This window comes from Gossypium arboreum, chromosome 12 (assembly GCF_025698485.1).
Source record: "Gossypium arboreum isolate Shixiya-1 chromosome 12, ASM2569848v2, whole genome shotgun sequence".
NCBI classification, from domain to species: domain Eukaryota; kingdom Viridiplantae; phylum Streptophyta; class Magnoliopsida; order Malvales; family Malvaceae; genus Gossypium; species Gossypium arboreum.
The window spans coordinates 7,231,661-7,257,725 of NC_069081.1; the positions used below are offsets into that span (position 1 = coordinate 7,231,661).

Here is a 26,065-nt window from a genome sequence, read left to right on the forward strand (position 1 = left end):
TAAATTATATAAGCGTCTTACATTAAGCCTTAAAAAATTTGTAAGTCATTGCAATGATAATTCTTACACTCATTTAATTAAGTTATCATGGGGTAGTCTTAACCAACTAGTAAGAACATGGATTTTCAGCCAATTAATATGGGAACTTGATTCCTTAGACATTCACACATATTAATAATCGTTCATATTTTGGCCATTATTCTAACTTAAGTAGAGCTTCATAGGAAGTTATTTAATTAGAATAATCTTGAGTGTATAACCATCAACACAACACTCGTCATAAATATGTACTACATATAACTCGTTGTGTGGCTTGAAGTCCTACATGATAATACTTACTGTGGGGTGAAACCAAGGTATAATTGACTGGAAGTATTATCATGTCATCACATAGAGGCCATTGATGGAGGTCGTATGTCTTCTTTAAAGACCTTCTCCCACTCAATATTTTAAAAACATGCAAGATTTTTATATTCCGATTTCAATCATGAATGATTAAATATGTAATGATAAGTACAAGTGGTATTCTTTCCTAAACTATATGGCATGCTTATATTATACATGCATGAACATACTTGTCAACCTAATATCATCATATTCATAAAGCATGCTTTAAATTTGTAAAAATTAAATTGACTATGACCAACCAAAGGTTTCCATAATCCCATCCTAAAGAAAAATAAAATAATAAAAATTACAACATATTTCCCAAAACATTCTTTGGGCGTTTTGAGTGAAAGTCAAATATCTTTTGTGTAATAACATTGAAATGTATAAAAAAAAACAAAATAAAGTTTTGGTTAAAGTGTTAAAGAAAGGTTTTATATATCATGGAGGTAGGGGTTCAAATTTTAATATTTGCAACTATTTTATCAGTTTTTTAAAATAAGGAAAAGATAAAAGTACATTTGTAGCAATATAACTTATTTAGAATATGTAATATTATTCTAGTAATTTTCTTGACTGAGTTGGTGTTGAGTTGACTCATGACAACAACTAAGTCACACACTTAAATAATAGCATATATATATATATATATATACAAACAATATGAGTGAAACAATTTGTGTAATAACTTTGACATGTATAAAAATATCAAAATAAAGTTCGGTTGAAGCGGTAAAGAAAAAATTAATAAATATTAGTAGAATGGGGTCAAATCTATGCATTTTTTCAAATTTATTTCAAATATATAAAGATAATTTAATATTTTTCAATCGAGGTGGTGTAGTCATAGATTTAAATAATAGTATAGATATAGATAATGAAAATAAAATAATTAGAAGTGCATGTATTTGTTTTGACAATTGCATAAACTATACATGTCGAAACCATTTTTTAAAATCGGGTTTTGGAAAAATGGGAATCGACTTAAAAAACGAAAACGGAAGTCGCCACCAATCTTTTTAGGTGTGATTGGATCACCTTTAAAACATTTTGTTTTAAAATCATTAGTTTTGGTCTACAAAATAAAAGAATGGGTTCCGGAGTCAGTTACGTACGAGGAAGGATTAGCACCCTCGTAACGCCCAAAAATTGGTACCTAATTAATTATCAAATGTCTTTAAGGTCAGAAATTTTAAAAATTTTAAGATACAATCCTCTTTAAAATATTTTGATTTTGAAAATTGGGATTCACTTGTATCAAAATATTGACATTAAGTTAGCCTTTTTGGAAATCCCTATCTCAAAACGACAAAACGCCACATCCAGTAAGTTAGGACACAACGCTTTGAAACTCCAAGACAGTTGCTCGTATTTTGAAAATCTTAAAAAAAACTTAGAAGGGTACTTGACTATTCGAACTCAACGAGAAAAGTTGCAACCCAATAAGTTAGGGCACTACTTTACTCGAAGCTTCCAAATACCAAGCATTGCCTTTTTATTTTTGAAAACTTTGAATTCTCTTTTTTTAAAACCGATGCATGAAGGAGCATATTAACATAACATACGAGATAACATGTTATAATGATAGGTAAGTAAAAGCATAACAGCATAAATATCATACACTAACCAACATATATAAGAAATAAAACATGACAATTTTAAATAAGAAAATATATCGTAAAACACAATGTATATTTAAGAAGAATAGGTAAAATCCTAAACATATAATTCAACATATATTTAAACACAAATGATGCATGATATACAATTTTAACACATATATAAAAATGCATTTGAAAATAAATTATAAAAGTCTAAGGTATTACATAACATATAAAATACATAACATAGCAATAATACATTAATTCTAAAGTAAAAGCAAATATTATATAATAATAAAAACATAAGATTTTAAGAAATATATATGTATAATGCAAACGATTGATAAATAGAATGAGCATATATAAAAATGTGATATAATATATAATAAAAAATATATTTATAAGAATAATAATTATATAAAAATATAAAATATAATGGTTTAGAAAAATAATGTATAAAATATCAAATATGAAAGAATTTATATTTATAATAAAATAATTGTATAATATATATAAATATAAGTTTAGAATAATATGAAATAAGTAATTAATGATGAAATATATGTATTACAAATTATTATATTATAACATCTTCAAAATGTGTAATAATAGAATATAAGTAAAGTAATTATTAACATATAAATAAAAATAAGTATATAATACAAGTTAAAACTTTTAATGATAATAATATATTGATAAAAATATATATAATGGTATAAAAGATGACATAATAATATAAAATAATTATAATATATAATATGAAAGTATATATGTAAAAATAATATATAATATATATAAAGAATATAAAGAATACGTAATACAAGTAAAAATATAATAATAATATATAAATAATAATGTAAAATAATAATAGTTTGTAAAAAATAATATATAATAAATAATAATAATATAAAATAATGTATAATAAAATAATTATATAATATATAATATAAATATATATAAACATTATGTGATAAAAATATATTATAATAAATAATAAGTAATGATATATGTTAATTAATATGATAATAGAATGATATGAAGTAATATAATATAATAAAATATAAGTAAATAATTTAAAGATATATAATACATACATTCATATTAAAATATAAGAGTATATGTATAAAGTTTAAAATAAATAGGTCATAAATAGATTAAAAGGGATAAAAGGATTAAATTGAACATAAATAAAAGTCAGTAGCTAATTTAATAAGAAAATAACTGAGATTAGACCTAATTGAAATGGCCATTAAAACCCTAAGGACTCATCGGGAAATTTTCCCTTGTCCCTAAATGGCATCGTTTTAATCCAGGACTTAAAACGGTTACTGCAAGGACTAAATTTAAACTAAAACAAAATATCAGGGCCAAATCATAAATAAAATAAAACAAAATTGTAAACATAAAAAAGGTGGAGGGACTAATTGGGTCATTAACCCAATCCTCAAAAACACGCGGATCCTCCTCGTGTAATCTTGTCAACGCGCGGATCCTAGGGTCTTAAAACGATGCCGTTTTTAGGCTTATTGACTTAAGCCGAAACGACGTCGTTTCGTCAAGGCTATATAAGCCAAATTCTTAGTTTTAAATCATTTGAAACCTAAGTTTTAAAAAAAGTTTAAAACCCTCCGAAAGAGGGAGAGGAGAGGCCCTCGGGCTCGGCCTCCGTGAGCCACGCCCGGTCATCACCCCACACGCCCCTTGCACCGTCAGTACCACGATGGTCTAAGGGTCTAAAACCTTCGTCCTTCCGCAGGTAACTCCTTTTTCCTTTGAACATCAATAGTTTTTGCTAAAACAATTCATATATATGCACTCAAAGATAAAGAACGAGATAACGATTAAATCATCTTTTTAGAAACTATTTGTATTTCTCTGAATGAATATGTGTAAGTATATTTTCTATTCTATCAAAATCCGCCCCCTTTTACATCATATTTTACATCTATTTATACTGCTTTACAAATAAATCTAAAAAATTAAACCCTAATTCTGATTCTTGCTTCTTTCCTTTTCTTGCAGACAATCGAGCGAGGGAATCTCTGGCCTCTGATTAGTGCACCGATCTCGGATCCTGGAATCTCGACGCTGATGGGGCTACTGGAACGGCATGCGTTGAAGGGTCGAGATGCTTGAGATGGCTCGAAGCTTCCAGAACTTCGTTGCGGCGCTGAGGAGAAGGAGAGCTAGGGTTTCTAACCCTATCTGAAAGACATTTGGGCCCCTGCTATTTGGGCCTTCGGGTTTATTAGTATTAGGTGGGTCTGTTTAGGTCTGGTTTAAGTTGGGCTGGTCTAGTTTAAGTCTGGTTTGCTGGGTAGTTTTTTTAGGCCTGCTGGGTTGTAACCGGTCTGCTTGGGTATAACGGGCCTGAGGTATTTGGGCCTGTGTTTGGGCTCTTGTAAACTGGACTTTATATGGACTGTTAGATAAACAATCATTTATTTACTTATTTATTTCATTTGGTTTTAAGGCCCCGTTAAATTTAGGCTATTACAGCTGCCCCTCTTTGCTCATTACTGTGTAACGGAAATCGAGCAAAGATTTAGAAAGACCAAATTTGACCGGTCTTATCAGGGTCTTCAATCTTCTTGTAAACTTATGACTGCTATGTTGATATCTTCGATCTGCTCTCCGCCGAACACAGAGACGCCAAATCTGCTTCTTCGATTTGTTCTCTGACAATACAGAGATGCCAAATCATCTTAGATTTGCTTCATCGTAAACACGTGAAAGCCAAATCAGCAATGTCTTCGATTCGCTCCTTGTAAGCACAAGGATGCCAAATTATCTTGGATCTTCTTCAGTATAAACATCTGAAGGTGAGATCTGCTATGTATCTGCTCCCCGTTGAAGTGGAGATGCCAGACTTCGATTTGTTCTCTGACAATACAGAGATGCCAAATTATCTTAGATTTGCTTCATCGTAAACACGTGAAAGCCAAATCAGCTATGTCTTCGATTCGCTCCTTGTAAGCACAAGAATGCCAAATCATCTTAGATCTCCTTCAGTATAAACATCTGAAGGTGAGATCTGCTATGTATCTGTTCCCCGTCGAAGTGGAGATGCCAGATTTCGATTTGTTCTCTAACAATACAGAGATGCCACATCATCTTAGATTTGCTTCATTGTAAACACGTGAAAGCCAAATCAGCTATGTCTTCGATTTGTTCCTTGTAAGCACAAGGATGCCAAATCATCTTGGATCTAGCTTTAGTATAAACATCTGAAGGCCAGATCTGCTACGCTGCGGCCTATTACCCTACTGCTTAAGGGATTAAGGCGTGTCATCTTTGATAACCTGTAGAATAATTATGCCTGATAATTAGGATGCTATGATCGAAGTGAGTCAGATGTTCCTAATTAAACATGTTATGATGCAAAATGTTGTGAAGATGACTCCTATCCTAAACGTCACCACTCATTCCTTCATTTGTCTTTTCTTTTCTCAAAGTATTATTCGTGCTCAGCCTGTAGGCCTGTACTCCCTCCTCCAAAGCTACGATCCACTGAGGATGTCTGTAAGATAATTTTTTCCTTGGAATTGAATTGTTGGTTTTGTCCATTTTCCTTTTGGACTGGAAGAAAGAAATTCCTCAAGTTCCTTCATTCCTTACTTATGTGAATTTCTCAAACAATTGTCCTGTTTTAGTTTCTTGTATTATCTAGAAATTCCAAAGTAATGCGCAAAACTTCGTTTCTGAACATATTTAGTTCATCTATCATTATTTCAATGCAACATACTTAAAGAACAATGGAAGATGAATAAACTCTAAGAATAATTGGATTTGAATAAATTATCGAAAAAGATACAAAGGAAATTAATCTAAAAGCCTATCTTTGAGAAGAGAAAAAAAAATCTAAAGATAGCAAACAGGCCTAAATTAGATGCCCTAGATATCACCGCTTGAGCGCTTATATATCAACTTCATGAAGGCATGTGTTTAGAAGATTCAAAGTACTCTGTCGATGCCCCAGTATGCAACGCTCTTCGTTCTTTGTTGAGCAAGATTACCGGATGCTTTAAAATTTGAGTCGCCCTTTCGGGTTTTCAACTCAAAAACCCCTTTGGTCACAAGGTGCCCTTTGTAGGTTTTCACCTTGGCCTCTCCATTTTTTTTTTTATAATTTTCGAAACCTCAAAGTGCCCTTTGTGGGTTTTCACCTTGGATTCTCTTCTCCTTTAGAAAAAGTATTTTTTAACTGAGTCTGAGTTCACTGGATTGGGTAAACTTTTCCCATCCATTTCCGTTAAGATCAATGCACCGCCAGAGAAAACTTTCTTCACGACGTACGGCCCCTCCCAATTAGGCATCCATTTCCCCTAAAGTCTTTTTGAATAGGAAGGATCTTTTTCAGTACAAGGTCTCCTTCGTGGAACTCTCTTGGTCGAACTTTCTTGTCATAAGCTCGCATCATTCGCTTCTGATACATCTGACCATGTCAAATGGCTCTTAGCCTCTTTTCCTCAATCAAGTTCAACTGGTCATATCGGGATTGAACCCATTCAGCTTTATCTAACCTTAGCTCCGTCAAAATTCAAAGAGAAGGTATTTCTACTTCAATAGGTAACACTGCCTCCATCCCATAAACTAACAAGAATGGGGTTGCCCCAGTAGAGGTTCTGAAAGATGTCCGATAGGCTAGGAGTGCAAACGGTAACTTTTCATGCCAATCTCTATAGGTCTCAGTCATCTTCTCCACTATTTTCTTAATATTCTTGTTGGCGGCCTCCACTACCCCATTCATTTTTGGACGATAAGGAGAAGAATTGTGATGCTTGATCTTGAACTGGTCGCAAACCTCTGCTATTGTTTTGTTGTTCAAGTTCAATGCATTGTCGGATATGATCCTTTCAGGTATTCCATACCGACAAATGATCTCCTTCTTTAAGAATCGACTCACAGCTGACTTAGTAACATTCGTATAAGAAGCGGGCTCTACCCATTTTGTAAAGTAGTCAATTACCACGAAGATAAATCGATGTCCATTCGAAGCTTTCGGTGATATTGGTCCAATGACATCCATGCCCCACATGGAGAAGGGCCATGGAGAGGTTATAACATGCAAAGGTGAAGGTGGTACATGAATTTTGTCCCCATAAATTTGACACTTATGGCATTTCTTGGTATAGTTGATACAGTCCCCTTCCATAGTGGCCCAATAATAGCCAAACCTCATGATTTGCCTTGCCATCGTGAACCCATTTGCATGCGTCCGACATACACCTTCATGAACTTCTTCTAAAATTAGCTTAGCTTCCACAGGATTAACGCATCTCAAAAGTACTTGGTCTTTCCTTCTCTTGTACAAGATATCCCCGTCCAAGACATAGTCGCAAGCTAACCTTCTCAAAGTTCGTTTTTCATTTTCATTGGCCTGTTCAGGGTATTTACGATCTCTTACATATCGTAATATATCCTGATACTAAGGGTTATCATCCTTTTCTTCCTTTTCAATGTTACAACAATGAGCTGGAACCTCATAGACACTCATTTGAATTGGTCTCATCTCTTCCTCTTTATTCGCCTTAATTATTGAGGCCAGGGTTGCTAAAGCATCTACCATCTGATTTTCGTCTCGTGGGAGATAATTGAACGTGATGTCATTAAACTCCTTAAGTACCTTTCGGTAATTGATCAATTTAGGGTCTCTTGTCTCCCATTCACTTCTAAGCTGATAAATTACCAACACAGAATCTCCATATACTTCAAGGATTTTTATACCCCGCTCTATAGCTGTTTGCAGTCCCATGATGCACACTTCATACTCAGTCATATTGTTCATGCAATCAAAGTCTAACTTGCACGTAAACGGGTAATGATCACCATTTGGAGATACCAAGACTGCCCTAATTCCATTTCCAACTGCATTAGAAGCCTCATCAAAATTTAGCTTCCAAGGAGAATCCTTGATCATTGCTGTACACATTAACTCCTCATTTGGAAAATCAAAGTTCAATGGCTCATGATCTTCTAGAGGCCTACTGGCCAAAAAGTCTGCTACCGCACATCCTTTTATAGCCTTCTGACTTATGTAGACTATATCAAACTCTGAAAGCAAAATTTGTCCTCTCGCCATTTCCTATTTAGAGCCGTTGACTCTATCATGTATTTCAATGGATCAAGCTTTGAGATGAGCCAAGTGGTATGGTATAGCATATACTGTCTTAATCTCCGAGTTGTCCAAATTAGCGCATAGCACAACTTTTCAATCGGTGAATATCTCATCTCACAGTCAGTGAATTTCTTACTGAGATAATAAATTGCCTTCTCCTTTTTCCCTGATTCGTCATGCTAACCAAGCACACATCCCATAGAATTTCTGAACACTGATAAGTACAGTATTAACGGTTTATCTGGGCTGGGTGGAGATAATACCGGAGCATTCAACAAGTACTACTTGACCTTTTCAAAAGCATTCTGGCATTCCTCATCCCAAGTACCTTAATTGTGTTTTGTGAGGAGGCGAACGATAGGATCACATTTCTCAGTTAGTTGTGAAATGAACCGAGCGATGTAATTCAACCTTCCTAGGAATCCTCGAACTTCTTTTTGAGTTTGTGGAGGAGGCAATTCTCGTATTGCTCTGACTTTATCTGAATCAACTTCTATTCCCTTTTCACTGACTACGAAACCCAATAGCTTTCCCGATCGGGCTCCAAAGGTACACTTTGCTGGATTGAGCTTCAACTGGAATTTTCTCAATCTCAAAAACAATCTTCTCAAGACCTTAATGTGCTCTTTTTCTGTACGTGACTTAGCAATCATATCATCAACATATACCTCAATATCCTTATGCATCATGTCGTGAAACAAGTTCACCATGAGGTATGTTGCCCCTGCATTTTTCAACCTAAAAGGCATTACCTTGTAACAAAAAGTGCCCCACAATGTTATGAATGTGGTTTTATCCATGTCCTCAGGATGCATCTTTATCTGATTGTATCCTGAGAAACCATCCATGAAGGAGAATAATGAATATCCTACTGTGTTGTCCACCAAAGTGTCTATGTGTGGCAGGGGGAAATTATCTTTGGGGCTAGCTTTATTTAAATCTCTGTAATCAACGCACATTCGTACCTTTCCATCCTTCTTAGGGACCGGCACAATATTAGCTACCTATTTGGAGTACTTGACCTCTTGTAAGAATCCTACATTGAACTGCTTCTTGACCTCATCTTTTATTTTTAGAACAATGTCTGGCCTCATTCTTCGTAACTTCTGTTGGACTAGCTTACAATCCTGTCTTATTGGAAGACGATGTACTACAATGTCAGTACTCAACCAGAGCATATCCTGATATGACCAGGCGAAAATATCCTTGAATTCTCGAAGCAACTCAACCAGACCATGCCTTGTGTCCTCGGTAATTAGTGTTCCAATTTTCAACTCCTTTCCTTCCTCTAGGGCTATATTCTCTATTGCCTCTTTCTCATGTGGCATGATTTGTTTCTCCTCCAGCTTTACCATTCTTAACAGATCAAGAGATACGTCACAATCTTGAACATCTTCAAAATCCTGAGGTTCCTCTAAACACTTTTCTTGCTCGCAAGAGAAATTAGGAGCTGCAGTATCAGTGCTCATATCATTGATATCTAGGGACCTGTGGGGGTATGAAAGAATATACAAAGAATGAATGAATCTAAGAATGATTGTTTATGTGCTATGAATAAAAGAATAAGAATTGCCAAAATTTAAAGGAATATTGGTTGATAAAAATCATACAATACTCGTTTAAATTGATAAAAGTAATGTTTTATTTAAATAATAATAGATGAAGATAAGCCTATTTTCACAAACATAATCTTACTACTCCTAGGCCCTAGAGTAACAGACATGTTTTGAGAATTACTCTGAAAAATTCCTAAAGACTACAGGAAGGTCCTCCGCAGTCCAATTGTTCAGAGAGCTCCCCGGTTTGTAAGGGTGAATGCCCTCGAGGCTTCCTTGCTCCAATCCTTCATCGTGTACAGCATTAATTTGATGACTTTCTTCTACCAGTAATCCTCCTGACTTAAAGGATTTGGATATAGGTGGGAATCTCATTGGTTCCCACTCCACTTTTCCTCCGTTCAAACGCGTCTTTCTTCTCGCTTGGCGTCTCTCAATTTCTTGCCTCTTGTGCTTATGGTCTGGCTTGAAGCCCAAACCAAAGCGATCCTTCTTCTCAATTAGTTTTGGGATTTGAATCCCTCCTTTCAACCGTCTTCCTAATCCTTTTTCTGGTAATGCTCCCTTCCCCATCATCATTTGCAGGGCCATCCTTATGGCTCTAGACATTTTGGGTATCGGTACCTCACTTCCTTCTAAAATGAAAGTTGCATTGATGATTTCTAAAGAGCGGAAAGAACACTCAATACCCTCTTTATTTGCCTTGACGTAAGGGGCCTTGCTAGTGATTGCTGCTATAATGTCTTCCTCCGTATTAATGGTTATTAACCGTCCATCTGTCACTAACTTCAATTTTTGGTACAATGAGGAGGGCACCGCTCCTGCCGAGTGTATCCATGGTCTCCCCAATAAATAATTATAGGAGGGCTTGATATCCATTACCAAGAAATCAACTTCATATGTATTTGGCCCAATTTCCAAAGGGATGTCGATTCGTCCCATCACTTTCCTTTCAGTTTCATCAAAAGCTCTTACCACGTTGTGACATGTTTTCATATGCGAACTGTCAATGGGTAATCTATTTAATATGGATAATGGAAAGACATTCAAAGCAGACCCATTATCAACAAGTACACTTGGCAGCGTGTATCCTTTGCATCGAGTAGTGATGCGCAAGGCTTTGGTTGACCCTATGCCCCCAGGTGGAATTTCATCATCATTGAAGTAGATGAAATTGTCAGCACTGATGTTATTTACGAACCGGTCTAACTTGTTAACGGATATGTCGTGGGTGACATATGTTTCGTTAAGCACCTTCAATAATGCATCCCGATGTACCTTAGAACTCAGAAGTAGGGCTAATACTGATATACGCGCTGGCTGCTTACGCAACTGCTCGACCACACTATACTCGCTATGCTTAAGGAACTTTAGGAACTCCTTAGCCTCTTCCTCCTTCACCGGCTCATTGATGGGTACTTCGGTCTCTTTCTCCTTCTCAACCTCGACACCTTTTGTCTTTATGGGTTCCACTCCGACACCCCTTGTATCATAACATTTCCCACTCTACGTATGGGAACCTTCATTTTGCACGCCCCTAGACGCACTGGCTATACTCTCCCCTTCAAGTACTGTTACACTGCAATCATAACTTCATGGCACCCTCTTGCCATCCTTGTAAGGGAAAGGATTGGGTTTATGGATGACAACCCTGGGCCCAGTTTGCACCCCTACTTTATTATTCCCCGGTAAGGAAATAATAATTCTTGGTCGGCTGGTTCCTTTTCGTTCATTTTCCAGCACACATATTTGTCTTTTGTAAGAACTACCCTCAAAAATCTGTAGCTCTTTGCTAAACATAAGGCCTTGCACCATGGCCTTGAACTCCTCACAAATTTGGATCATATGACCCTCCTCTCCATGGAATTTACAATAATTCTTTATTCCTCTTCTACCTTTTCCAGAGGTCAACATGCCTCTCTTCACCATCTCCTCCCATATTACCTTCATGGGTGTCTTCACCTCAGCAATATCTTCCTTTATTTTTGCTTCCGTTGTTTCATCGATGGCATTCACTCCTTGATTACCATGATCTGGTAACAGATTTTCAGTATTAGGGGTACTATCGAATTTCACAACCCCCATCTTGATAAGCCTTTCCACGACCTTCTTGAATCTGGTGCAATTTTCAATCGAATGCCACAGTATTCCAGCGTGATATTCGCATTTAGCATTTGCATCATACCATTTGGGGTACGGTGGCTATAGCAATTTCAAGTGAAATGGAGCAATGGCATGTGCATCGTATAAGCTTTGATAAAGCTCACGATACGTCACAGGGATAGGCGTGAATTGCATCCTCTCCGAATTTTGTTTTGTACCCGACTCCTATCTTCGAGTACTTTGTTGCTCAATTGCAGCTGCTTTGGGTTGACCAACTGTGATTGCCCTCAAGTTGAGGCTATTCATATTATTCACCCCATTGTCCTTTCTCCTTGGGCCCGATTTTTTAGCCGCTTCCCCCTCAATTTTACCGCCCCTTACGGTATTTTCAATCATTTCTCCTCCCATAACTATATTCGCGAAACTTTTCGTGGTGCTTCCAATCATGTGAGTGATGAACGGCACATTCAAAGTGTTGATAAATAACATGGTGGTCTCCTTTTCTAACAGTGGTGGTTGTACTTGCATTGCCACCTTCCTCCATCATTGTGCGTATTGCCTAAAACTTTCATTAGGCTTTTTCTCCATGTTTTGAAGCGTGATCTTGTCTAGCATCATATCAGTCATATGGTTGTACTGTTGCATGAAGGCTTGTGCAAGATCTCTCCATGAACCGATTCTTGCACGGCTCAACTGATTGTACCACCTAGTCGCTGCTCCTATTAAGCTATCTTGAAAACAATGGATCAATAGTTGATCATTGTTCACATACCCAGTCATTCTCCTACAAAACATTGTTATGTGTGCCTCTGGGCAAGTAGTCATGTTGTACTTTTCAAACTTCGGCTTCTTGAATTTGTGAGAAAGTACCAAGTCTGGGACCAAACTTAAGTCTTTGGCATCGATCCCATGATGATTGCCAGCACCTTCTAAAACCCTAAACTTTTCCTCCAACCACTTGCAACGATCCTCCAACTGTTTTGAAGATTCGGTTGCCATCCTTTCCTTCTCCATCAGATCCAGATCAGGAGTGATAGGGTTGATCGAGCTATCGCCTAAATTATTTCCCGACCCAGATGGGAAATTCACGGGGATTCCAGCATCAACCGGCCCATATTGAGGTCTCACAGTGACAGATGGCCTTCTAGAAGGTGCTTCGGTTTACAGTGGCACATGAGGCAGAGTAAAACGCAGAGGAGGACCCTCATTCTCCTCTTCAGTGATTGCCATGGGAGCTTTTCCTTTATCAGTGGCCCTTAATAGCTGAGCCATTTCAGCCATCATATTTCTCTGAGCCTCTAGCATTTGCTCCCTCATGTCATTCTGTATTTTGACCCACTGTTCTTGCAATTGGTCTTGCTTATCCTTTTGCAATTGTTCGAACCTTTGATCCATACTCTTAGTTTTAGTGCGAGTGCCGTAAGGATGTGTGATTTCCAAATTTTTTTTTCTACCTTTCTAGAAGTAAACTTTAACTAATTAGGGTCTTTCTATAACTTTGAATGCATATGATATGATGTAATGCAAATGCATGAATGCAAAAAAGGCATCGATCTTGATTCAATCTCATTTAGAAAACTTTATTTAGAAAAAGAATATCTTTACATATAAATGGATTACACATAGGCCTTTGCCCTAATGCCCAAAGTTCTAACTTTTTCTAACAAAAGGGCTAACTCTTGACCTTTATCAGACGCTAACTCATACATCATACTCAAAGCATCAGCTCGTACTGCTAAGCCTCGAACATATTCAGCAACCTCTCGAATCTGGGCTAAGGCTTCACCAATGACGTGATCTCTTTCTCCGACCTGTCATCTAGACTGCTGAAGCTTTCCCTTTAGATAATCTTCTCGCGCATCGAGCTGCTCAATCCGAAGTTCACCATCATGTAATGCCACTTCCAAATCTTCAACTTTACTTCTTAGCTTTTTTAACTCGATCGTAGGATCATGGTTTCGATGCCAGTGAAGGGATCTTCCAAGCTCAGTTACCTTAGTCTTCAACCCTTTATTCTCTTCTTTTAATGCCAAATTCTGCGACCGCATCTCTTGAAACTTCCTCTCCCAATACTTGGCTCTAGTTTTTTCTTCTTGGGCCTCTTTCTGTAACTGATCTAAAGACCCTCCTACTCTGGCCTCTTCAAGGATACTTGTGCCTTTTTTGTAATGCTCTTTTAGATCATCTCGATCTTCCTCAATCTTCCTCTTTTCTTTCCTCTCTTTTTCGACCTCCATCTTTTTAACATCAACGTCTAAGCTCAAGTACATCTTTTCTTCTTCAAGCTTTGCTATCCTCTTTTCGAGCTCCAAGTTCTTTCTCTCGAACTCTTGCTTCATAATTTCTAACTCCGAAGGTATCACCTGCAAATATTCCTCTATCGGTCGAGCTCCTTCCGTGCTTGGCTTAGGGATGTTATCATTAATCCTTCTGCCTCTCCATTCAACATACTCCGGAGTCGTAGCAGAGGTAATAGATACTCCTTTTAATCGACAAGTCTTATTCCAAGCACTAGAGATCTCAGTGACTTTCCTCTTGTAGTCAGCTCCTCTATACACGAACTCACTTTGAGCCAGCCCATGAGTTGCTGGTACGAACTGCCTCAATCCAATCTACTTCAACACAAGCAAAGGGGCATAACCAATGGCAACCCAAATTCCCAACAGAGGAACCCAATCAAAACTGCTGCATCGGTAAAGAATCTCACCAAGAATCATCCACGGAGCCCTCCACTCAACATCTTTTGACTTAAGGTTCTGAAGTAGCGCTATCCAATTCTCTTCCGGCACATCCACTTTCCTAGATGAGGCTACTATATCTTTCAACGGTGAGTAATCCTCGAAGAAGACCCGACAAACCACTTTGTCTATCAATCGGAAGTGACTGTAGAACCAAACTAAAAGTAACTGAGCACAACCAACAAATCTGCCTGCACTGGCCCTGCTACTTGCACTCAAGGACCTGAATGTCTCTAACAAGATTGCAGGAACAGAAGTGACCTGTTTACTAAGTCGATGGAAGAGATCCGTGGTCGCCTCGTCTACATATCCCAAGGCCCTGGGAAAAACCATCAATCCTATAAGCTTAAGGCAAAAATGTCTACCCTCTTCACCTCGTCTGGATGCATCTGGATCAGTTCTTTCAGAGCCCCCCACGGAATGCATTTACTCTCACCCTTTTCCTTGATTCTAGCCATGATCCACTGCTCACTCATCCCCGTAATGGTCATCAGCTTTTTACCAAAGGCTAGGACACAAGCAGCTCGAGAATAAATCCTATCACACTGAAACCTAGGACACCGAAGTAAGGCGGTGTTCTCCTCCACAGTAGGCACTAAATCCACCTCCCAAAAGGTAAAACAACTGTATGGAGGGTTCCAAAACTGAGCGGGAGCTCAAAACAAGTGCTCATCAATCTGAATATCAAGTAAGTAAGGTAAATCTCCGTAATTACCGTAGAATGACTGTTTAATCTTATTGCCCCTTTGATCCCAAATCTCTTTAAGCTCCTGCAGATTATTCTGTGTGACACTGATGTGAGTGTAATCTGATAGCTCCAACATATACCCCACAGCTATACAATCTCCCTTTTCTAGTTGAGTTTGCTCAGACCATCTATGGACGTTGGCGTTGCCCTCCACTTTATCAAGAAGTCTGTTCTCCATAATAAAACTTCCTAACTTAGAAACTGACCGTGAATCGATACCTTTTAAATGAAAAATGACATGCACAAAACAAAAGAAAAGAAATAGTTAGTATCACATGATATCAATAAATCTCTGATATTTTATAAGGGTAATATCTAAAGTTCAACTCTAACTAAGTTGGGCTCTTACGGTTTTTCGATATAAGGTTGGTTCTAAAGTTTGAGGTACCCGAACCAGCAGATTCCTCGATTCTCACCCATTATAGGCTCATTTGAATCGAGTTCAGTTCAGGGGAATACATTTCCCTATGGCTACACGGAGATGAAAATCTCACGAAACCACATGTATGGATGTATCCCAAAAGTGATCCACTATCCTGCACGGAGGCGAAACCTCACGAAGGCATAGTTTCTCACTCCCACTTAAGGTTGTGACCACAACGGTCATGCAAATGCAATGTGTATCAGAATATAGCAACACATGCAATAATACAAACACATGTAATGGAAAGAGGATTAAATTTTAAAATTTTTAATTTCCGATATTAAGACAAGAGATAATCAATTACACGGCTTGACTCTCTTATTGGTCCCCAGTGGAGTCACCAAGCTGTCGAAACCATTTTTTAAAATCGGGTTTTGGAAAAATGGAAATCGACTTAAAAAACGAAAACGGAAGTCGCTACCAATCTTTTTAGGTGTGATTGGATCACCTTTAAAACATTTGTTTTAAAATCATTAGTTTTGGTCTACAAAATAAAAGAACGGGTTCGGGAGTCGGTTACGTGAACGATTAGCACCCTCGTAACGCCCAAAAATTGGTACCTAATTAATTATCAAATGTCTTTAAGGTCGGAAATTTTAAAAATTTTAAGATACAATCTTCTTTAAAATATTTTGGTTTTGAAAATTGGGATTCACTTGTATCAAAATATTGACATTAAGTTAGCCTTTTTGGAAATCCCTATCTCGAAACGACAAAACGCCACATCCAGTAAGTTAGGACACAACGCTTTGAAACTCCAAGACAGTTGCTCGTATTTTGAAAATCTTAAAAAAACCTTAGAAGGGTATTTGACTATTCGAACTCAACGAGAAAAGTTGCAACCCAATAAGTTAGGGCACTACTTTGCTCGAAGCTTCCAAATACCAAGCATTGCCTTTTTATTTTTGAAAACTTTGAAGTCTCTTTTTTTTAAAACCAATGTATGAAGGAGCATATTAACATAACACACGAGATAACATGTTATAATCATAGGTAAGTAAAAGCATAACAGCATAAATATCATACACTAACCAACATATATAAGAAATAAAACATGACAATTTTAAATAAGAAAAATATACATAAAACACAATGCATATTTAAGAAGAATAGGTAAAATCCTAAACATATAATTCAACATATATTTAAACACAAATGATGCATGATATACAATTTTAACACATATATAAAAAATGCATTTGAAAATAAATTATAAAAGTCTAAGGTATTACATAACATATAAAATACATAACATAGCAATAATACATTAATTCTAAAGTAAAAGCAAATATTGTATAATAATAAAAACATAAGTTTTTAAAAATATATATGTATAATACAAACGATTGATAAATAGAATGAGCATATATAAAAATGTGATATAATATATAATAAAAAATATATTTATAAGAATAATAATTATATAAAATATAAAATATAATGGTTTAGAAAAATAATGTATAAAATATTAAATATGAAAGAATTTATATTTATAATAAAATAATTGTATAATATATATAAATATAAGTTTAGAATAATATGAAATAAGTACTTAATGATGAAATATACGTATTGCAAATTATTATATTATAATATCTTCAAAATGTGTAATAATAGAATATATGTAAAGTAATTATTAACATATAAATAAAAATAAGTATATAATACAAGTTAAAACTTTTAATGATAATAATATATTGATAAAATATATATAATGGTATAAAAGATGACATAATAATATAAAATAATTATAATATATAATATGAAAGTATATATGTAAAAATAATATATAATATATATAAAGAATATAAAGAATACGTAATACAAGTAAAAATATAATAAGTTGGGCCTTCGAGTTTATTAGTATTAGGTGGGTCTGTTTGGGTCTGGTTTAAGTTGGGCTGGTCTAGTTTAAATTTTGTTTGTTGGGTAGTTTTTTTAGGCCTGCTGGGTTGTAACCGGTCTGCTTGGGTATAACGGGTCTGAGGTATTTGGGTCTGTGTTTGGGCTCTTGTAAACTAGACTTTATATGGACTATTAGATAAACAATCATTTATTTACTTATTTATTTCATTTGGTTTTAAGGCCCGGTTAAATTTGAGCTATTACAATACACTTATCTTTCAAGTGAAAATTGCTAACTGAAACGTTAGAAATCAAAATACCAAATTCAACTGGTATTATAAAATTAGAGGAGTAAACCGAATCAACCAATGAAAAATTAGTTTAACTAAGCAAAAATCAATAAAAAAAGTTGCCTAGCTAGATTTAACCTAGTTTAATTATTTAATTTTATTGTTATAATTTATAAAATGAATGATTATATTTACATTATTATTTATTTATGCTTATTTTAAAAATATACGAATTATTCGAAAGAATTAAAAATCTATTTTGTAATAATTAAATTGACAATGGAATAGGTTTAAACTAAAACCAATGTTGTAACCAATTCAATTCTTAAAACATTGCATTTCCTTTCTAGATTTGGTATTTGTTGGGATCAACCCGTATAAAGAACGAGTTAGTAAAAATAAAGAGAAACGAATACAAATATTTTATGTTGAAAACCCTTAAAGAGAAAAAAACTACAGGTAAAAGAGGCTTCGGCTTTTCACTAAATGAGTAAACAAATGAGAGTATAATATGAAGAAAATAAATCTAAAAGTACTAAACGTACAATACCCAAAACCCCGAATACAAAGCTTAAAACCTCAAAAAGCAAATCGGTAAACAAAACTCTAAATCTCATAGGGCACTCACAAAAAGTGTATAAAATACTCTCCATAATTATCACGAAACTCTCACCAAAACTCATATGCGACTACATCTTGTTGCCCTCAAGAAAAAAACTCTTACTGATTGGCGTTATAAACAGGATACAAGGCCCCTTTAAATAAGCTAAAACTAGAGGTCTAATCATACTAGAATATCCCTGAAATAATCAGAATTTAATTGGGAGAAAAAGTCCTACTTGAAGTTTAAAATGTGGGTGCCAAATAGGAGAACACGTCGTGACATCGTAACGTCCCATTCATCTCGTCATGACATCATCCATCGCGCCATCTCGACGCTCCTCATCCTGACGTCAAGCCTGTTTTGGCCCTTCTTCTATTACTTGTCGATTCTTATCTAAGATGCTTGCAATATATCCGATAAATACGAGACACGCCTCATAAAATCTTGTCTACCATGTTTGGATTGGTTTAAAAGGAGACAAATATAAGGGAATGACTATTTGGACAACATATTTTTATTTTTTATTCGGCAAGGGAAAGTATAGGAGTCCAAGAATTCTTGGATTCCCCCATTCTTTTTTTTTTCTCTATTTTTTAATACCTAATTTGTGAAAGTGAGAGGAAAGAGAGCATTATTAATTTTACCTTTCAAGTATTTTATTTTAGCTATTTACTTTTGAAATTTATAATCTTACTAGAAAATTAAATCTAATTTTGAGAGTAAAATTAAAATACTAAAAAAACACACAACTCAAAACAAAACAAAATCTAGTGAGATTTAATGTATTATTCAGTAGAAATTTAAAGAAAAAAGCGCCAAAGAGATTCCAATCTTTACTTTTATTCATTATATCTACACTGAAAAAGTCCTCATAATCAAATAAAAAAGATTTACTAATAATAAACAATCCTAAAATAAAAGAAAAACATGAAATAAATAGATTTTTTCGGATTATTAGGATTTTATTTTTTATTTTTTAAGAAACATTCTTTTCCATCTTTTTTAATTCTTTATTTTTTAGAAATTAACAATCATGGACTTATTTTTCAAAACTTATTTTTAGAAATTAGCAATCATTTTATTCTTGTATTTAATACAAAATTTTTAGGCATTATAATTTTATGTAGAATATCGATTTTTATAATTTTTAATTTAATTATATGTTGATAAAAATAAAATTTAAAATAAATCATTTACCTCCTTTTATAAATTAATTAAAAGTACTTTGTTTTATTAATTTTAACTATACAAATAAAAATAAATATATCCTCTATTTTCTTTTACAGGTTCAGCAAAATCTTGTTGGATTTTATTTTGTGCAATAACCATGGCAGTCACAGTTTGGTTAGCTGTCAAAATTCTTACCATTGAAACTGGTACTTGTTTTGGTACAATTATTTTGAAAAACATTGCACCACAAGTGTAGCATCACATCGACCTGACAATGTTTATGATTGCTCGGATCTTTCTACTGCATTATTCACCTTTTCATTCCCAACTGCCTTTCAACAATTTCATTTTGGTTTCCTCTTAACACCATCTTTTTATTCACATTGCTTTCAATTTGCAGGGTGTCAACTGGTTTCCTATACCAAAAAAAAAAAAAAACTGATGTAGTTTGATTCAAAAATGTAAAAGCAAATTGCATTATACAACATTTGATTCTGGGTATTCCAGTGACTTGCAAATGTTCATAAAAACTACATTTTTAAAACTCTTCATCTTACAAAACTGATGGAGAATCTGCTTACTCCAATGGTTTGGCACACCATCTGCTTTCCTTTGCCTGATATTCTTCAATGATACGGGTGCTGCTTCATGCCGACTGGACAGGATATCTAGAGTTGCACCTTGAGTGAGATTTTGGAAATGCAATATCTGTCTTCGGCTCTTGACAAGCTTGACAGTCGATGCCATAAGCCCATCCGAAACCTACTCCTGTAAGGCAGATGATGAATCATCTAACAATTCCAAGGTTAGCTCCCATCTTATGTCTCTTCCAACTCATTCATAATCAAGTCTTCCCTGACAGTAGAGCAACCAGCCAAGTTGTATGTTTGCAGGACCCATCCAACCCAACATTGAGCTCCATTTCTGAGAGGGCAATAGACTGCCTAAACTGATCATCAGTTCCAAGGGATGCCATAGTCATTTTGTTTTAGTGGGTCCTATGATACTCTCTCATGCTCTTCAGCAATCCTTTCTTTCACACGCTGCAAAAGTTCCTCATAGACTTTGGAGGACTCGGAACTGAACTTTTCCATTGCCTCAAATATGCGTTGCAAGCCCCCCTGCAAACTACTGTTGCTAGTCTCATTCTGATATACAACATTTCCAGCTACCGAGAGACTGCTACCATCTCCAGAGACCAAAACAATTTTCTTATCTAATGCTTGGATATCTTTCTGCAACTTCTGATCCTCTCTATCCAAATTCCTAGCCTTCCTCTCTAAATCCTTATTGGCCATCATCCTCCGATGCATTTCTGACTTATCTTGTTCCCAAAGCTGGAGCACACCAGTCACTAAAACCCGCATAGAGTTGATCACCTCCCTTTCTGATATCCTATCCATTGCTTGTGACCACTGGTTACATATTACAAATATGGGTGGTGCGCCTATTCTACTAGGTGAGAAGGGAGCTACTCCATCATCAGTTACTTCTGGTTCGTAGTAAAGACATTTTAGTAGCCAATTATTCAAACCTCTTACATAACCCTTCTGGGCATCTATCCAACTTGAGAATCTTATAGTCCAACTAATAAGTTCATGCTCGAACTGCAGTGTGGCCTTAAGATGATCATCACTGAGTTTTTTGCCAGATCCAATGAGACCTAAAGTTTTGGCTTCTCTAACTACTTGACATTGATTACGATGACATTCAAGCATTGATTTCCACATTCTGTCTAACCTGGAAAAAAATACAAGGAAATGAGATAAGACTACGCAAAAAGAATTAAGAGAATAAAAATGTAAATGATAAGTCCATATTTGTTTGGAGCGAAAAGGTCTGTTAATTCAATACAATCAAGGATATGAAAACCATGAAAAAGATATGAAGTTAGCGCTGCAAAGAAAAAAACATGCAAGAGCCCCAACTGGAAAGTAATTTGACACCCAGATTTTACATTTGTGAATATGATCTCATAAAAATTATCTTTGCTTGGTTTCTTACATAAAGTGAGTTAAAGTCTCAAATATCTATTTGTGTGATATATACTGTTGGAAGGCAAATATGATATACTTAGATGAAAAGTCGCTGTCAAAATCACACTCCAGTATACTAAATAAATGCATACATCAGAAACATAGGTTTTGATATTATTGATAATATTTAATACATACTACATTTATTTAATGGAAATATTTACATAACACCAAATTAAAGTACATTTATCTCGAATTCATGTTCTCAACTACAAAAATCATAGTACTTCATTGGAAGCATATTATTTGCTAAATGTTCGTGCTAAATGTACAAAAATATAATTACTAGTTCAACCATTTATCTTCCAATTCGGGCACAGGAAGAAAAAGGTACTAAAAGAAAGAGAAAATCCTTTCAGTGAAACACTACCCCGATTAGTAAAGGCAATCTGTATACTTAAAGGGTATCTATATTGCATCTTTGGTTCAATAAAGCATCGTATAGCACATGCTTTTCTCAACTTCTAATAAGATTTCAATAGATATAGAATCTCAAGCACTAAAACTGAAACTCAAATAATTTTCCAGTCATAGTAACTAGACATTTTAGGCCAAACCCATGAACTATTTGATTCCAATGGTTCAAGAATCCACGTGAAGAGAAAGAAAAGAATGCATGATCTAACAGCATCTATCTTAACAAAAACTGTAGAAGAATCTTCTGACCAAGGGCAGGTTAGCTAACACCTTTCTTTTTCATTATTTGATCCCTCATACTCTTTAAAGACCTCACATGCCAGCATGCAGCATTGACATTCACCTCTCATTGCTAGCAAGGGCAAGAGACCCGTAAAACTGGTAAAACTGTTAAAGCAATGTCATCATGCAACCAATAAAGGCAGCTTTAAGTAATCTCATCAAAGATGCTAATTAAAGAAATCAAATACTAAGAACACTCAAATGGAAATAATCTGACCCTTCAATCAGTTCATTTAGCAGTGGCCATAGTTCCTCATCCCTGATCTTATTAATTGTCACAGATATCTTGTCAACAACTTGAATTGCTATTCTTATCTTCGTGGACAGACCCCTGATTGTATTCCGGGTTGACTCAATTTTATTAGCTTCAGCACCCCTTTGATCTAGTCGCCTTAACTTGTGAGATTTCCTGTCGTAAGCTACCCGCATCTTCTCCTCAGCCTGAAGATCAGAAACTTCTAGTTAGAATGATAAGAATGGTTACAGAACCACTAAAAGAAATGCCCAACATCTCTTCATTCCAGAGTATAACTAAAACATTGTAGTTCCACTAGAAACCAAGTTATGATGATGACAAGGTATTTCTAAAATGGTACAGAAACAACATAAATTGAATAAAAGCCACTATTATGCTATCCATGAAAAAGCATAAAATCAACACCATCAAGCCCTTTAAAGGTAAATATCTCAGAGCAGCAACTTTCAGAGAAACAATTCCTTAAATGAGATATAAATAAAATTAGTGTAAAACATAATAGATAATGAAACATATTCTAACATAATACACTAAATTAAAAACGAACCAAATGTGAAACCACTACTTATAATCATGAATCAATTAGACCATACAGCAACTCGAGATAATCATGAATCTAAAACTGTAAAGAGAAGGCTTGGACAGAAGCACAATATACCTTTACTTCATTGTAGAGCTTCTTTTCCCAAAGATGCAACTTCTGCAAAGTAGCGGAAAGGTTTTTCGTTTTCCTGGCCATTTCTTCATTGATTTCTAGAAAAGCTGGATCAGTGTTGTCAGCAGACGAAGAAGACTCGCCAGTCTGAGAAGTAGATGGCTGAGATGGTACTACAGATAACGAAGGAGTAACTACATGCAAAATCTTGGAAACTGCTCCACAAACATACCAAATCCCACAGTTAGTATGACTCGCAGAAAACCAACAGTTGGACAAAAAAAAAAGGTCCAATCTAATGAAGTATCAGTACTTGTGAAATCACAGATATTGAATATCCACAAAATTCTTACTCGCCAAGTGAAAGGACAAATAAATGACACAATAATCCCATGAAAAGAATGAAAATCCATACCATGTTTGCGGTGATGAGGAAGTGTTCCAACCTCAAGCAGCTTGGCAATTTCAGTCCCCGACTCGGCAGCTCTCACAAACTGAACCTGTATCTCTCTAATCACCTCAAAAACATCCTTTGGAGCGCCCCTTGACCCGGTACCACGCTCCTCAGCCCTCTCATCATCCACCACTTTCTTATCCACCACATGAACCTCATATTCCACCCTATCATTTTCAATCCCAACACTCGGCCGTGTCTGATAAAGCGAAGCCTCTGACTCACTAGCAGCAACTTTCCCATCCTCATCTTTAACTGGGGGCTTGGAATAACCACCGCTATCAACAAACTTCTGGTCTCCATGCACTTCTTTAACTACTTCATGTTGATAATCCTCATCTTCCAACTCAGGGATCCCTTCCTCTTCTCTAACTTCTCTTGAATTCCTAGCCGGCGTAAACGGAGGATAATAGCTTTCATAGCTCTCGAAAGGGTTCAAGAAATCCCAAGCTGAAGGTCTCGGAGGCGAAGGTGGAGGCGGTGGTGGTTTCGAGGATGACCCCGCCATCGGTTGCAGTGAAGACTCATAACCAGGCGCCGAATAAGAAGAATAATTACTAAAACCACCGTAATTGGGGTAACCTTGATAAGGGTATGAACTAGAACTAGGATTATTGTTACTCATATAAGAGTGAGGATAATAAGAAGAAGATGAAGATTCACCCATATAAACAGTCTCCGGATTCATAGGCCTTTGTTCATAAACAATCGAAGGTGTTGGTTGCTTCCTCATAAAATTCATATGCATAAATCCGCCGGGAAAAGACCCAGATTCAAGAGGTCCATAATTGGGATAGTTTGGGTGCATATACTCTATATGACCCCCACCATCGTCGTGCAAAGGCGAAGAATGGTCTGAATGGTGCAAAGAGCCGCCGGAGTCATCTTCATCCGAATCGGAATGGAAGTGAAGATGAGAACCAGAATTGGAATGGGAATGGTGATGACCTTTCTTGGGAGAACTTGGGCCAACGGCAATTGGATCCACGGCTTTGCTTTTAAGTTTATTGGGCGACGGAGGAGGAGGAGGTAGCGCCCCTGAAGAAGTTCCAAAATCATGCTCCACGAAATTATTCAAAGACTGACCAAATGACTTTAAAGACGCAGTGTAAGCAACATGAGCTTCGGCTAGAGCAAAACGTTGTCGAATCGCTTCGTCTAAAAAGGCACATCTTTCCCGACAAAGAGCAACTGCCGGAAGATCATCTAACTTTGAACTAGAACATCCCATAATAACCCCTCCTAATAATTGAAGAAAAAAGGAAGTGGTTTTTAGATGAAGAAAACAGAAAACATGTTAAAAGTGAATGTTGGTGGGGAAAATTTTAGGGTAAGAGAAAGGAAGGAAGAGAATGAAGGAATCTTTGCCAGCACGGAGTGTGTCGTCGTGTTGTAGCAGAAAGTAGAAAGAAGAGAGAGAAACAAACTCTTCTCCAACACCAACGCTAACAGTGCTTTTGCTTTGTGCGTTCGGTGTTAGTATTAGAAATTAAATTGCAATAAAAAAAATTTAACTTTTTGGAACACTGTAAGTAAATTTCATTTGGTTCTAAAAAGAAAAGGGGGCATTTTTTCTATTTTTGAGAGCTGAGAGAAAGGGAATGAAAAACTGAGAAATGTTGTTTGGTTTGACAGAAACTTTGACGCCTCCTATCGCTTTGAAATCATGACGTTATTCTTTTTAACACCTTTACTCTTCCATAAATACCCTTTTTTATTTTTTTTTAAATAATAAATCTACAACCATCGTTATTTAATAGGTTAAAATCCCTCAATTCTTTAAAATTTTAGAATTATTTTTATTTTTAAGAATTTAATTAGTTTATTTCTAAATTTTTAATTTAAATTTAAATTATAATATACTTAAAATATAAAATGCTTAATGGGTCGATTAATGAGGTTCGCCGCTCATCCCTTCATGAACTCCTCCACCTAAAAATGTTTCTTATTTTTCATGATTTTAGATAATATTATATATATCCAATATAGTCAAGAAAACGTACTAAATTTAAACCTTTTCAAAAAAAAAAGGCAATTTGATTTTTTTTAAAACACATTCTAAGAATTGATTTTGTTTTAAGAAAAACACATCCAAAGAATTGACAATTTCTTTTTAAAAGTAAGAATTGACAATAAATGGTTAATATTTGAGAAAAATCATATTGAGAAAATGTGATAAACATTTCGTTAAAACTGTAGCTAGATAGAAAATAAAATAAAAAAATAGGATGTGGCGACTCTAGCGTATTTATATAAGAAGCTATGTAGGGCAACTTGAGGATAGATTAACAAAACAAATAATTATTGTCTGCTTCTACAAACATTGGCATGGATACGGGTGTCGTGGCTAACATCCATCCATTCTCAACCGTAACAGTTCC

The 26,065-nt window shown here is 35.6% G+C and overlaps 1 protein-coding gene across 2 annotated transcripts; it reads right to left on the reverse strand.

The window, feature by feature from the left end:
* Positions 1 to 19,687: 19,687 nt before the first annotated feature.
* On the reverse strand, positions 19,688 to 25,358 carry LOC108479554 (protein ALTERED PHOSPHATE STARVATION RESPONSE 1-like). Of its 2 annotated transcripts, XR_001870477.2 has the most exons (5): positions 23,646 to 25,352; positions 23,234 to 23,445; positions 22,537 to 22,760; positions 20,166 to 21,324; positions 19,688 to 20,000 (listed from the first exon to the last, which is right to left on the reverse strand). XR_001870477.2 is itself a non-coding variant. In XM_017782232.2 (4 exons), exons 1-4 carry the CDS (start codon positions 24,913 to 24,915, stop codon positions 20,583 to 20,585), a joined length of 2,448 nt encoding a protein of 815 aa, XP_017637721.1. In that variant the 5' UTR covers positions 24,916 to 25,358; the 3' UTR covers positions 19,755 to 20,582. The 2 variants fall into 2 exon arrangements, 1 of the variants encoding a protein (XP_017637721.1); XM_017782232.2 differs by having other exon boundaries at positions 19,755 to 21,324; positions 23,646 to 25,358.
* Between the last annotated feature and the right edge of the window lie 707 nt (positions 25,359 to 26,065).